A 14,606-nucleotide genomic window follows, 5' to 3' on the forward strand; every position below is an offset into this window, starting at 1 on the left:
ACTCAAGGAACCTCAGGGTCAGACTGGGCCAGTGGGACACCGGAAAAATCCCCACGACCCAGAACTGATCCCTGCCAGGAACATTGATGCTTTAACCTAGAACTCCATCCCACAATTGTGCCTATGTAGGTATGAGGTATGCAATTTTGAAGGATGGCCAGCAGGGGCCCCTGGGGTGGCAGTTCCGATGGACCCCATTCCAACCCTGAGGACCCTTGTCCATGAGTCCATAGTTGAACACCAATGTGGTAGCCCTGCCATATCTGGAACTGGAGAACACTCTGGTATCTCAGTAGGATCTCCTATGTGCATACTACAAGTTGGAATCCTCAGGGCCACATTACTAGGTAAATTGAAGATCCCCTTTAGGTAGGCCCAAAGCAGTGGAAACGAGGCTTATGCTGTGGACCAGTTAGGATGGGAATTGTGGGTAAATTTAGATTTAATGGCTTTAGGACTTAAGGAACGACACACTATGACATTTATTCCAACCAAACGTTGGCCTACGAAGGCCTGAACATTTAGGTGCCCCCAACATGTTAACAAATGTCCACCAACTGGTCTTGGGACATGGGAAGGGATGACCCTCATACTGCAGGTTGGCACTTAGACATATAGGTGACAAAGCCGACTACATAGAGGTCCCCCCACACCCTCCAGCTGTTGGTCAATTTGTTGGGTTCCATCACAGAGGCCTCACCTTGGAATGGATCTAAGAGCGCGACCACCTTGGGGGGAGCCTATGGGATTACAGGGAGCAGATATAATGGCAATTGCTGCTTAAAGCCCCTTCACCTGTCAGAACTGCCCCTCCTTGAACATGAAATACGGTTTCCTGGTTGGCATATACTCAATAAGTGCCATGTATATAGGGTCCCCAAAAATAAAGACCCCCTCCCCACTTATATGAATGTAATTATTGTATTCAAATGAACAAGGTCTGACACATTAAAGCTCCTTTAATTAGCTAATTCAGCGGCCAGCGCGGCTAACGGAGGCCCATATATAATGCCAGGCCGGTTATTCCAAGAACTCTTGGAAACGTCAATATCCATCAAAAGCCTTTCTAATTTCTCTGAGATTCAATGGCAGAGAGAATTATGGGAGCAGAAGCTTCACTCACTGACTCCAGGCAGCTGGGGGGGGGGGGTAATATTTAATCAATGGAAATAACGGGGTTAATAAAGGGGCCCTCTGTCAGCTCCTCTGCCATCAGCCTTTGATCCACCTCAGTAGGAGCCTTGTGTTCCCTCTATTGTGTCCCAAGGGCATAAAGCAAGAGTGTCGTGGCTACTTTGTGCCATGATTTGGCCACTAACCAGTGTGTCAGGCTGTAGGACAAACCAGGGGGGGGGGGGGGAAGGTGGGTCACAAACCTATGACATTTCCCATTGCTATCGAAATAATTCTCTAATATAAGAAATGATAGAAAAAGTTTCCCTCCTTCCTCAGGCCTCTCCTATAGGCTCCCTCCTTCCTCATTTCTCTCCTATAGGCTCCCTCCTTCTTCAGTTCACTCCTATGGGCTCCTTTCTTTCCTCAGTTCTCTCCTATAGGCTCCCTCCTTCCTCAGGCCTCTCCTATAGGCTCCCTTCTTTCATCAGTTCTCTCCTATAGGCTCCCTCCTTCCTCAGGCCTCTCCTATAGGCTCCCTTCTTTCATCAGTTCTCTCCTATAGGCTCCCTCCTTCCTCAGGCCTCTCCTATAGGCTCCCTCCTTCCTCAGGCCTCTCCTATAGGCTCCCTCCTTTTTCAGTCCAGTCCTTTAGGCTCTCTTCTTTCATAAGTTCTCTCCTATAGGCTCCTTCCTTCCTCAGGCCTCTCCTATAGGCTCCCTTTTCTTCAAATATCTCTCATCACTTCTGCTCTGCTTCTCACAAGCAACTTTCTCACCTCGGGTCCCCTGCATCTCACAGTTACCCCGACATACCCCTCACTTCTGCTCACTATGAATGAAGCGCAGCCCTTGTGGTCCCTAGCCTTCATCAAATCCTGCAAATCAAGGCCCCCCTTTACTCCCCTCCAAATTACCAAGTTACCGTTGCCTTCTTCTGTGTCCTCCAACCTACTCAATCCATCTGCTTCATGTTTCTAAACACTACCTCCTCTCACTTGGTGCCTTCCCCAGATCCACTACTATTCCTGCAGGTCACCTCCTCTCCCTTGTACCCCACTGCCTCCCTCAGACTCCCCCAAACTACAGAATCCCCCCCCAGCCCCCTTGTCTCAGTTCACTTGCTTCATTCTTTATAAACCAAGTTTTTCCTCTCTGCTTCATTCCTACCCAACTTGCTGTCTCTTTTCTGTCCATAGCCCCCCAGTCTTCTGCTTCCCCCTCCAACCAATCAGCTCCTTCCTCTCCTACATCTCTTCTCAATCCCCCCTGGACCCCCCCAGTCACCCCATTGTTTACTCCTGGTTGCAGTGACTTTTATCCTTCCTTATTCAGCTGCAATCTCTCCTTAGTTCTTCTTCACTGCCCTCCTCAGCCCTCGTAACTTACTCCCACAATTCCCCTTCACGTTACACAATTCTTCTGTTTGCTCTATTGCTCTGCTTTCTCCCACAGTCCCTACCCTTTGCTCAATTGGCCTCTTCATCCTCTTCCCAACAATACTTATATACATTAATATCTAAGGTCCAGCCTCTCCTTACTAACTCAGTCTCCTTTCTGGTCCCCCCTCTGTCCCCATCTCCTTCCTTTATTCTCCTCTCATCTCTATGCGCTGCCTTTCTGCCCCATCCCCTCACTAATCCTAAATGCCCTCTTGCTTCTGTAACTGCCCCCCCCGTTGTTCCCACCATTCCCCTTCAATGCCTGATACCCCCCCCACAATGTTCTGCCCCCCCCTTGCATGTTACCCACCCATGCATTCAGCTATTACACATATGAAGGTAGGTACCCAATATGAGGAGTGATGCCCCGGGGGGGGGTATATACACGGAGCAATATTGTGTTACAGGGAGTTGCTACTGTAGGGGATATATTATATATAATATCCGATGGGATTATTGTGCTGCGCTGAATAGCAATGATACAAACATGCGTCACTGCTGATTTATAGGAATGAAGTCCGACTTCTGAATAATGTATCTACTCATTCACATTAAAAGGGGCTCCGAACGCCGACAATGGGGCCGATTATCTGTTTGTCTGTCTGTGGGCTAAAGAGTCGCTGCTTTATTCATTTATTCTACATGTAAAACCCCGGGGCGGGAAACATGCATGTCTACATATATATGTATTTATTCATTCATACCCTCATCTGCGCCAACTAACCAGCTCAGGACTGCGGCCTTGAACTAATAGCAGAGTATGAGGCTGTTGTGTTTGTATTTATATATATTGCTAGGAGTTTCTATATTGTTTCCTTTACAGACTAAGGTTTAGACATTATAATTTCTAGGCTGTTCCTGCTGAATTGTGCTTAGTACAGGGGAATCCCTATGTGCCATAGTTTTATGGTATCTCTCTGTACAGGCTATGGGCAAACTTAGGGGGCTGTTCCTGCTGAAATGTGCTTTGTACAGGGGAATCCCTATGTGCCATAGTTTTATGGTATCTCTCTGTACAGGCTATGAGCAAACTTAGGGGGCTGTTCCTGCTGAATTGTGCTTAGTACAGGGTAATCCCTATGTGCCATAGTTTTATGGTATCTCTCTGTACAGGCTATGAGCAAACTTAGGGGGCTGTTCCTGCTGAATTGTGCTTAGTACAGGGGAATCCCTATGTGCCATAGTTTTATGGTATCTCTCTGTACAGGCTTTGAGCAAACTTAGGGGGCTGTTCCTGCTGAATTGTGCTTAGTACAGGGTAATTCCTATGTGCCATAGTTTTATGGTATCTCTCTGTACAGGCTATGAGCAAACTTAGGGGGCTGTTCCTGCTGAATTGTGCTTAGTACAGGGGAATCCCTATGTGCCATAGTTTTATGGTATCTCTCTGTACAGGCTTTGAGCAAACTTAGGGGGCTGTTCCTGCTGAATTGTGCTTAGTACAGGGGAATCCCTATGTGCCATAGTTTTATGGTATCTCTCTGTACAGGCTATGAGCAAACTTAGGGGGCTGTTCCTGCTGAATTGTGCTTAGTATAGGGGGTCAGTCAGTGAAACTCCATAGAAACAAGGGAAGACAGGGTGAGACAGAGACAAATAGGGAATATATAATAAAAGCAGATATTTTGGCTACTTAGAAGATGCCCATCTGGCAGACACATGTCGGCAGCAGCTCCATTGAACTCCACCCCCAATAAATATGGTATTTATTAACATGACACAGTCAGGACATAAGCTGATGTTTCCCATTATCCCCGTGTGTTTGGCACATAGGCCGGTAGCGCCGAGACCCCGTCCCCAAGCAGCGCGGGGGGTTCTTACCGCTGGAATGGCACAGACAGCGAACTGTATTGGCAGCCATCTTGGAAAGCCATCCGAATCTCCGCCTGGTGTCTACTTTACCGACTGAGAGCCCCCTGATTAATAGAAACAGAAACCAATGTGTTATATGTAAGGGATAAAGGGAAAGTGCGCCTTAATATTCATTCTTAGTATTATGCAGAGTATGAAAAGGTAGCATTATAGAGCAGGCAGTAACCCTCCCAACCCTTCCCCTGTCTCTGTCCCTATATATTAGGTACCTACCTAGTGCTACCAACCCCTATTTCTGTAGGGAAATGAGAGTAGGGCAGGCAGTAACCCTTCCAACACTTTCCCCTGTCTCTGCCCCTATATATTAGGTACCTACCTAGTGCTACCAACCCCTATTTCTGTAGGGAAATGAGAGCAGGGCAGGCAGTAACCCTTCCAACACTTTCCCCTGTCTCTGCCCCTATATATTAGATACCTACCTAGTGCTACCAACCCCTATTTCTGTAGGGAAATGAGAGCAGGGCAGGCAGTAACCCTTCCAACACTTTCCCCTGTCTCTGCCCCTATATATTAGGTACCTACCTAGTGCTACCAACCCCTATTTCTGTAGGGAAATAAGAGCAGGGCAGGCAGTAACCCTTCCAACTCTTTCCCCTGTCTCTGCCCCTATATATTAGGTACCTACCTAGTGCTACCAACCCCTATTTCTGTAGGGAAATGAGAGCAGGGCAGGCAGTAACCCTTCCAACACTTTCCCCTGTCTCTGCCCCTATATATTAGGTACCTACCTAGTGCTACCAACCCCTATTTCTGTAGGGAAATGAGAGCAGGGCAGGCAGTAACCCTTCCAACACTTTCCCCTGTCTCTGCCCCTATATATTAGGTACCTACCTAGTGCTACCAACCCCTATTTCTGTAGGGAAATGAGAGCAGAGCAGGCAGTAACCCTTCCAACACTTTCCCCTGTCTCTGCCCCTATATATTAGGTACCTACCTAGTGCTACCAACCCCTATTTCTGTAGGGAAATGAGAGCAGGGCAGGCAGTAACCCTTCCAACACTTTCCCCTGTCTCTGCCCCTATATATTAGGTACCTACCTAGTGCTACCAACCCCTATTTCTGTAGGGAAATGAGAGCAGGGCAGGCAGTAACCCTTCCAACACTTTCCCCTGTCTCTGCCCCTATATATTAGGTACCTACCTAGTGCTACCAACCCCTGGAAGCCAGAGAATGAGTAAACTCAGTTGCCCCCCCACCCCCCATTGCCAACAAGCAGGTAAATGGGGGCTCGGTGCTCATTGCAGGGTGAGCGCATCGTGTTCCCTTCTCTCTAATCTCAGACAGACAAGCCCTGCAGATACATTGAAATTATAAGCAGTAGAAATCCCATTTCGGCTGGGTTATTAGGGTGCAGGGATGAGCCCCCCTGGCGCGCACCTTCTAATAAGCAACGTTTTGCCTTATTAATACTGACGCTCGTTAGGAGCATCATTGGGTTTTGTCTCTTTTATCAATGGGGAAATAACAGCAGCGTTTACGGCAGCAGAAAGGAAGCTGCGCGGGTTCGTTATTATTATTCCCCCGGCTATTGAGTCAGTAAATAAAAAGTAATAAAAAAGAATTATCCGTATTAAATGCTGATTCCCGGTCGCATTGTATGGGGGTATTTATCTTAAGATAAAGTGTGGGTGAGCTGGGGGGCAGGAAGCCACTGGGGGGCACCACCTTATTCTTGGGGGCATGGACGGTTAAGGCATTTCATTGGCTATTTTGGGGGGGGGGGGCATTTTACTTAATTGGCAGGTCCTGGGTTCACTATGATGTAGAGAGTTACATCCTGAGACAATTTGCAGTTGGTCTTCATTTTATATTATTTGTGGTTTTTGAATTACTTAGATTTTTGTTCAGCAGCTGGTTGCTAGGGTTGACATTATCCTAGCAACCAGGCAGGGAGAGAATAGGAGAGATACTGAATAGAAAAATTAATGAAAAAAAGTAACAATAAAACTGGAGCCTTTCAGAGCAATTTGTGTTTGCAAACCCCGCGCCACCCAGACGCTCGCCCTAAAGCTGACGCTCATTAACTCCCAAAAGCTTTTCTGTGGTCAGGGGATTGGCTAAAAGCAAAGCTGGCAGCCCCAAGGCCTCAGCTCATCCGCCAGAATCCTGGCCGCGGTGGGAAACAGAGCCATCGGCGAAAAAACGGGGCGTAAATCAGCTAAATAACAGGGTCAGGATTTAAAGGCAAACTAAACCAAAGAAAGTAAATAACATTACAACACTATAATAATGGCTATTAATTGGCTTTCTTTATTTAATTCCACCAGGGCTGCTTGCCCCGGGGCCCCCTTAACCGCTCTGGGGCCCCTGCTACCCGTCTGGTCACCTACCACCAGCCCCTCCCCCCCACGTACACCTTAAGTGGGGGGTGACCCACCGGGTTTTTTCCCAGCATCCCGCCAGCCCAGTCCCAACCTGGTTGTCCAGTAAAGGGAGATCTGCCTTTGTTACTTTGCACTGAAAGTCAGAACCAGCAGTGCAGAGAGTGGGGCCCATTTACAAACACAAAATCCCAGGTTTTTTTACCCACAATGCAACCTTTCCACCCACAATTCCAGCATCACTGCAGCCAAGGCCCCAATCAAATTGTTGCACTCATTGTTCTACCTGCAGATGGCTGAATAAAGCAATTCGCTGATTGGTTGCTATGGGTTACTGCCCAGGGGCAAATTTGCCCAGTGTTGATAAATGAGCCCCAATATTTAAGTTTCTTTGTTTTTTTCTCGGTAGAACTGGATTTCTGCCCAATTAGCCAGCGTCCCAATCAATCTGCTCAGCAGGTTCTGTAATTATAGAGATGGGAAATTGGGGAGATGGAGGGGGTGTCAGACCCCCCCAAAGCTTTTTGTTGCCCAAATGGTTACAATGTATCAGCAATAAAATGTCACTTTGCCTGTGACGCCGACACAATAGAAAGAGCCCGGCATTTGGATCCGTCCATCATTGGCTGCAGCCTATTGTCACTTATTTCCCTGGCCCCCGGGTGTCACCGTACAGGACGCACAATAAATGGGGCAGAACAGAGCAAGTCGCTCAAACAGATGAAACGTTTCCTGAACAATTTTAGCAATTTTTTCCCTGTCGGAGCAGAAAGAGAGAATTAATGGGAATCCGGGACCTTTGGGTGCGAGGAGCGGCGCCTTGTCAGTTATTAAAGAACTGGGGCAGAATATAAACAAGGAGAAGGGAGGTGGGGGGGCTCATCCGGCCTCGGGGGGGAACTGAGTGTTACAGGTTCCTGAGTGAGTGGGAAAGGGAAAGGGGGTTCGGGGAGTAGAGAGACAAATGGGGGGAGAGGGGAAATATAGAAGGGGGGAGAAGAGGGAGGATGGGGGGGAGTAAGGCCAAACAGTTGGGGGGGGAATAGAAAAGGAAAGGAGAGGGGATGAGAGACAGAAGGAGAGAGGGGAAGGGAAAGGGGGTTCGGGGAGTAGAGAGACAAATGGGGGGAGAGGGGAAATATAGAAGGGGGGAGAAGAGGGAGGATGGGGGGGAGTAAGGCCAAACAGTTGGGGGGGGAATAGAAAAGGAAAGGAGAGGGGATGAGAGACAGAAGGAGAGAGGGGAAGGGAAAGGGGGTTCGGGGAGTAGAGAGACAAATGGGGGGAGAGGGGAAATATAGAAGGGGGGAGAAGAGGGAGGATGGGGGGGAGTAAGGCCAAACAGTTGGGGGGGGGGAATAGAAAAGGAAAGGAGAGGGGATGAGAGACAGAAGGAGAGAGGGGAAGGGATAATGGACACAGTTGGGGGCAAGAGAGGGGGGTGAGGAGAGAAACAGTTGATCAATTTCCTACTAAGAAAAAGGAAATAAGTCAATAATCTGATTAAACACAAGAACAAGAGCTTTTGTAGCATTTGAATCTTTTCATTATTACACTGCCCCCCCCCCGCTCTTTTTCCCCTGAAAATAAAATATATTTGGAATTAACAAAAGAGAAGCGATTACCCATCACCCCCTGCAGTATTTCCCCACAATCCCTTGCTCCTGCCTCCCCTCCGGCAAACAAGTGAATTCATAAGAAGGCAATAAAGGTCTGTTCCGACTCCGTACGTACGGATCAGATATGCGGCGCGTAATAACTGTTATAAATAAAAGATAAAGAATAAATAAATCAGACATAAATAGAAAGGTCGCCATTTGCCCATAAATGAAATGATATTTCCCAACCGTCGCTCGTTACATTTGTTACTTTGTTACATGGGGAGGGTTCGGCCGAGTATCGTCCCTTTATTCCTATGGGGAAATGCACTGAAGGTGCAATATTGGCAGTCAGATCACTTGCAGTACCGCCTCTTACCTGCCAGCGGCAGAGGTTTCCCATTGGCTGCAATAGAACAGCGCCACCAGGTGGGATCTGAGCTACAGAGGACTGAGAGCGAAAATAGAATCATTTTGAGCAAAGATTCGCCCCAAATTGTCAGTTCTTATTTTATTTAACCAGAACAGGTTTAATGGCAGCTTATGGGACTAGAACACTCTGATTGCAGCTTACAGGGGGAGGGGCAGGTAGTCTGTGACTTAAGCAGTGGGTGGGACTAGAACACTCTGATTGCAGCTTACAGGGGGAGGGGCAGGGAGTCTGTGACTTAAGCAGTGGGTGGGACTAGAACACTCTGATTACAGCTTACAGGGGGAGGGGCAGGGAGTCTGTGACTTAAGCAGTGGGTGGGACTAGAACACTCTGATTACAGCTTACAGGGGGAGGGGCAGGGAGTCTGTGACTTAAGCAGTGGGTGGGACTAGAACACTCTGATGGAAGCTTACAGGGGGAGGGGCAGGTAGTCTGTGACTTAAGCAGTGGGTGGGACTAGAACACTCTGATGGAAGCTTACAGGGGGAGGGGCAGGTAGTCTGTGACTTAAGCAGTGGGTGGGACTAGAACACTCTGATGGAAGCTTACAGGGGGAGGGGCAGGTAGTCTGTGACTTAAGCAGTGGGTGGGACTAGAACACTCTGATTACAGCTTAAAGGGGGAGGGGCAGGGAGTCTGTGACTTAAGCAGTGGGTGGGACTAGAACACTCTGATTACAGCTTACAGGGGGAGGGGCAGGGAGTCTGTGACTTAAGCAGTGGGTTGTACACTCTGATGGAAATTTACAGGGGGAGGGGCAGGTAGTCTGTGACTTAAGCAGTGGGTGGGACTAGAACACTATGATTGCAGCCTACAGGGGGAGGGGCAGGTAGTCTGTGACTTAAGCAGTGGGTGGGACTAGAACACTATGATTGCAGCCTACAGGGGGAGGGGCAGGGAGTCTGTGACTTAAGCAGTGGGTGGGACTAGAACACTCTGATTACAGCTTACAGGGGGAGGGGCAGGTAGTCTGTGACTTAAGCAGTGGGTTGTACACTCTGATGGAAATTTACAGGGGGAGGGGCAGGTAGTCTGTGACTTAAGTAGTGGGTGGGACTAGAACACTATGATTGCAGCCTACAGGGGGAGGGGCAGGGAGTCTGTGACTTAAGCAGTGGGTGGGACACTCTGATGGAAATTTACAGGGGGAGGGGCAGGGAGGCTGTAACTCAAAGTGTGGGTGGGACTAGAACACTAATGGTAATTTAAAGGGGCAAGGGCAAGGAGTCTTAAGCAGTGGGTCGGACTAGAACACTATGATTGCAGCCTACAGGGGGAGGGGCAGGGAGTCTGTGACTTAAGCAGTGGGTGGGACTAGAACACTATGATTGCAGCCTACAGGGGGAGGGGCAGGGAGTCTGTGACTTAAGCAGTGGGTGGGACTAGAACACTATGATTGCAGCCTACAGGGGGAGGGGCAGGTAGTCTGTGACTTAAGCAGTGGGTGGGACTAGAACACTATGATTGCAGCCTACAGGGGGAGGGGCAGGGAGTCTGTGACTTAAGCAGTGGGTGGGACACTCTGATGGAAATTTACAGGGGGAGGGGCAGGGAGGCTGTAACTCAAAGTGTGGGTGGGACTAGAACACTAATGGTAATTTAAAGGGGCAAGGGCAAGGAGTCTTAAGCAGTGGGTGGGACTAGAACACTATGATTGCAGCCTACAGGGGGAGGGGCAGGGAGTCTGTGACTTAAGCAATGGGTGGGACACTCGGATGGAAATTTACAGGGGGAGGGGCAGGGAGGCTGTAACTCAAAGTGTGGGTGGGACTAGGACACTAATGGTAATTTAAAGGGGCAAGGAGTCTCAAGCAGTGGGTGGGACTAGGACACTGATGGCAGTTTAAAGGGGCAGGCAGTGGGTGGGACTAGAGTACCGTGATGGCAGCTTACAGGGAATGTGGTTATGGTTAAATACTTGCCCATATAAAGCAGGGTATTTTATGTTTGCTACAGAACTACAGCTCCCAGCAAGCTTTGCCAGGCTTGAGTATATTACAGTATATTACAGTATATTACAGTATATTACAGTATATTACAGGGCTGGGGGATTTTTACCTGAGTTTTATTCTGTGCATTTTCCTATGAGCCAAACTGAGATCCTGTAACTCATTAAGTGCTTCCCCGCCGCCCGCTGGCAAATGCAGCCGAATTACTCAGGAAATGACGGCTCGTTACTGTAAATGATTCAATTAGATGTGGGAAAGTGAAGGCTCGTTGGCTCCTATTGGAGGGGAGGGGGGTACTTAGCCCCAGCCGGCTGTATAAACTGCCTTCCTGCCCCTCTGTACCCTAATGGTTTCATTGGCACAGTAAGAACCAGAACCGGGGGAACCAGTCCAGTTCTGTGGAGGTTGGGACTCTGTCAAAGCAGAATAACATGAAAAAAGACACATGTTCATTAAGTTCAACCCTTAAAATCCACATAAACCCCTGAATAATCCCAGAACCAGAGAAAATGAAGATTTTCCAGGAAACATGGACCAAGGCCCAGTAATAACACTAATTCTCTTCCCTGAATCTGTCTATTGTATCCGCCAGCCCTGTCAGTGTCAAATCTCTTTTATTATAACAATAAGGAGCTACAGAGTTTGTTGTATTGTCCCCTAATATAGAGAAGTCATGTCCCCCCATAATCCCCTTAATTCCCACGTAAACAATCACAGCTGGGTCAGTCTCTCTTCATAACAGGGAAGATCCATTAGCTTTCACTGGTGGCCAAAATCAAAAGATAAAGCTAAGGCACTTTTATTCTTCTATTGGATCCCCCCCCCCCCCCCCCCCCCCCCCCATTGTAAGCAGCAGTCCTGCCCTGCTTTATGGCTGAGATTCTATCTATCTGTATAACAGAGCATTCTGTCACAGTGGCACAGATCCTATCTGATCCCCCCATTGTAAGCAGCAGTCCTGCCCTGCTTTATGGCTGAGATTCTATCTATCTGTATAACAGAGCATTCTGTCACAGTGGCACAGATCCTATCTGATCCCCCCCATTGTAAGCAGCAGTCCTGCCCTGCTTTATGGCTGAGATTCTAGCTATCTGTATAACAGAGCATTCTGTCACAGTGGCACAGATCCTATCTGATCCCCCCATTGTAAGCAGCAGTCCTGCCCTGCTTTATGGCTGAGATTCTAGCTATCTGTATAACAGAGCATTCTGTCACAGTGGCACAGATCCTATCTGATCCCCCCATTGTAAGCAGCAGTCCTGCCCTGCTTTATGGCTGAGATTCTAGCTATCTGTATAACAGAGCATTCTGTCACAGTGGCACAGATCCTATCTGATCCCCCCCCATTGTAAGCAGCAGTCCTGCCCTGCTTTATGGCTGAGATTCTAGCTATCTGTATAACAGAGCATTCTGTCACAGTGGCACAGATCCTATCTGATCCCCCCCATTGTAAGCAGCAGTCCTGCCCTGCTTTATGGCTGAGATTCTAGCTATCTGTATAACAGAGCATTCTGTCACAGTGGCACAGATCCTATCTGATCCCCCCATTGTAAGCAGCAGTCCTGCCCTGCTTTATGGCTGAGATTCTAGCTATCTGTATAACAGAGCATTCTGTCACAGTGGCACAGATCCTATCTGATCCCCCCCCCATTGTAAGCAGCAGTCCTGCCCTGCTTTATGGCTGAGATTCTAGCTATCTGTATAACAGAGCATTCTGTCACAGTGGCACAGATCCTATCTGATCCCCCCCATTGTAAGCAGCAGTCCTGCCCTGCTTTATGGCTGAGATTCTAGCTATCTGTATAACAGAGCATTCTGTCACAGTGGCACAGATCCTATCTGATCCCCCCATTGTAAGCAGCAGTCCTGCCCTGCTTTATGGGTGAGATTCTAGCTATCTGTATAACAGAGCATTCTGTCACAGTGGCACAGATCCTGATTATCTTTATTATTACTGATCTCGGTACATGAGGGGATGCTCCTAATTACTTTAGTGTGAAGCCAAGAGGAATATTGGGTGATGTTCATGATTTATACTCAGAGAATATTTTTAGCTTCCACTCAGTTGCCCTTTGATATAAATGAAATCTCAGCTGTAGGAGAGTAACGTGCATTTCATGTCCCATTTATTCACTGTTGCAGCGAGGAAATGAGTCTGGCAGCCGAATAGAAAGGTTTCTGTTTCCCTCTGCGGTTGAATAAGACAGAGTTGATGGGGAATTGGGATCCGAAATATAAAGAAATCTTATCAGTTCAGTGAAGCGGTGGGGTTTTAATAAATCTTAACAGAAAGCACACACATTCTTCCCTCCCTCACCATAAATAAGGTTTGGCTGCCGCTATGGCACATAGGGATTCCCCTGTACTAAGCACAATTCAGCAGGAACAGCCCCCTAAGTTTGCCCATAGCCTTTACAGAGAGATACCATAAAACTATGGCACATAGGGATTCCCCTGTACTAAGCACAATTCAGCAGGAACAGCCCCCTAAGTTTGCCCATAGCCTGTACATAGAGATACCATAAAACTATGGCACGTAGGGATTCCCCTGTACTAAGCACAATTCAGCAGGAACAGCCCCCTAAGTTTGCCCATAGCCTGTACAGAGAGATACCATAAAACTATGGCACATAGGGATTCCCCTGTACTAAGCACAATTCAGCAGGAACAGCCCCCTAAGTTTGCCCATAGCCTGTACAGAGAGATACCATAAACTATGGCACATAGGGATTCCCCTGTACTAAGCCCAATTCAGCAGGAACAGCCCCCTAAGTTTGCCCATAGCCTGTACAGAGAGATACCATAAAACTATGGCACATAGGGATTCCCCTGTACTAAGCACAATTCAGCAGGAACAGCCCCCTAAGTTTGCCCATAGCCTGTACAGAGAGATACCATAAAACTATGGCACATAGGGATTCCCCTGTACTAAGCACAATTCAGCAGGAACAGCCCCCTAAGTTTGCTCATAGCCTGTACAGAGAGATACCATAACACTATGGCACATAGGGATTCCCCTGTACTAAGCACAATTCAGCAGGAACAGCCCCCTAAGTTTGCCCATAGCCTGTACAGAGAGATACCATAAAACTATGGCACATAGGGATTCCCCTGTACTAAGCACAATTCAGCAGGAACAGCCCCCTAAGTTTGCCCATAGCCTGTACAGAGAGATACCATAAAACTATGGCACATAGGGATTCCCCTGTACTAAGCACAATTCAGCAGGAACAGCCCCTAAACTGTTTGAACAATGGAGTTCTTTGCAAGACTGTACCATGAAGCTGAGCTGCTTTACGGATAGAAGGGCAAAAAAGAAATGGAGGCAAATAATTAAACTTATATATGAATATTTCCATTAGTGTCACAAACAAAATACCAATCCCTGCCTTTCCCATGTTCATATTCAGTCAGGAAACCCTATTGGATATATATAAGTAAATAGGCAGTTTATATAGATCTTCAGTGTATCCGTTGCACCCACTACTACAAGGGCCATTATACTGGGGGCTCCCATTAAAGCTGCAGTGGCACCCCCAAAAGGCTTGTGTTATTGATCATTCCCTTTACATCAGCAAAGGCAGTTCCTGCACATATGTATCAATGCAAATAGACAGATAAAAGGGTTTTCTGGGCAGAATAATCTTCATTCCTGTGTTTTACGGAACATTTATTGGGATTATAGGAAAGTTAAACCTACGAGGACCCCGATTTATTCATTGTGCATCATTAGACAAGTGGGGGGCAGAGAGGGTTATTCCATTCAGCGGGGGGTTCATTTCTATTTACTGCCTGTGCTCAGGTGTTTAATACAGAGAGAATCTATATAATACAGATATACGGGGGGGTCTGTAGTGTATAAGCCCGGCTCACTTACT

General features: G+C 47.8%; 1 protein-coding gene across 1 annotated transcript in view; it reads right to left on the reverse strand.

Moving 5' to 3' along the window:
- The window catches only part of insc (INSC, spindle orientation adaptor protein), an 85,613-nt gene that overhangs the window by 59,019 nt on the left and 11,988 nt on the right, over positions 1-14,606 (reverse strand). Inside the window, exon 3 of the mRNA XM_031900374.1 lies at positions 4,377-4,471. Within this exon, the coding sequence (XP_031756234.1) occupies positions 4,377-4,429 (53 nt within the window). The 5' untranslated portion in view covers positions 4,430-4,471. The remainder of the gene's footprint in view (positions 1-4,376; positions 4,472-14,606) is intronic.

Source organism: Xenopus tropicalis, chromosome 4, assembly GCF_000004195.4.
Source record: "Xenopus tropicalis strain Nigerian chromosome 4, UCB_Xtro_10.0, whole genome shotgun sequence".
Classification (NCBI taxonomy): Eukaryota; Metazoa; Chordata; class Amphibia; order Anura; family Pipidae; genus Xenopus; species Xenopus tropicalis.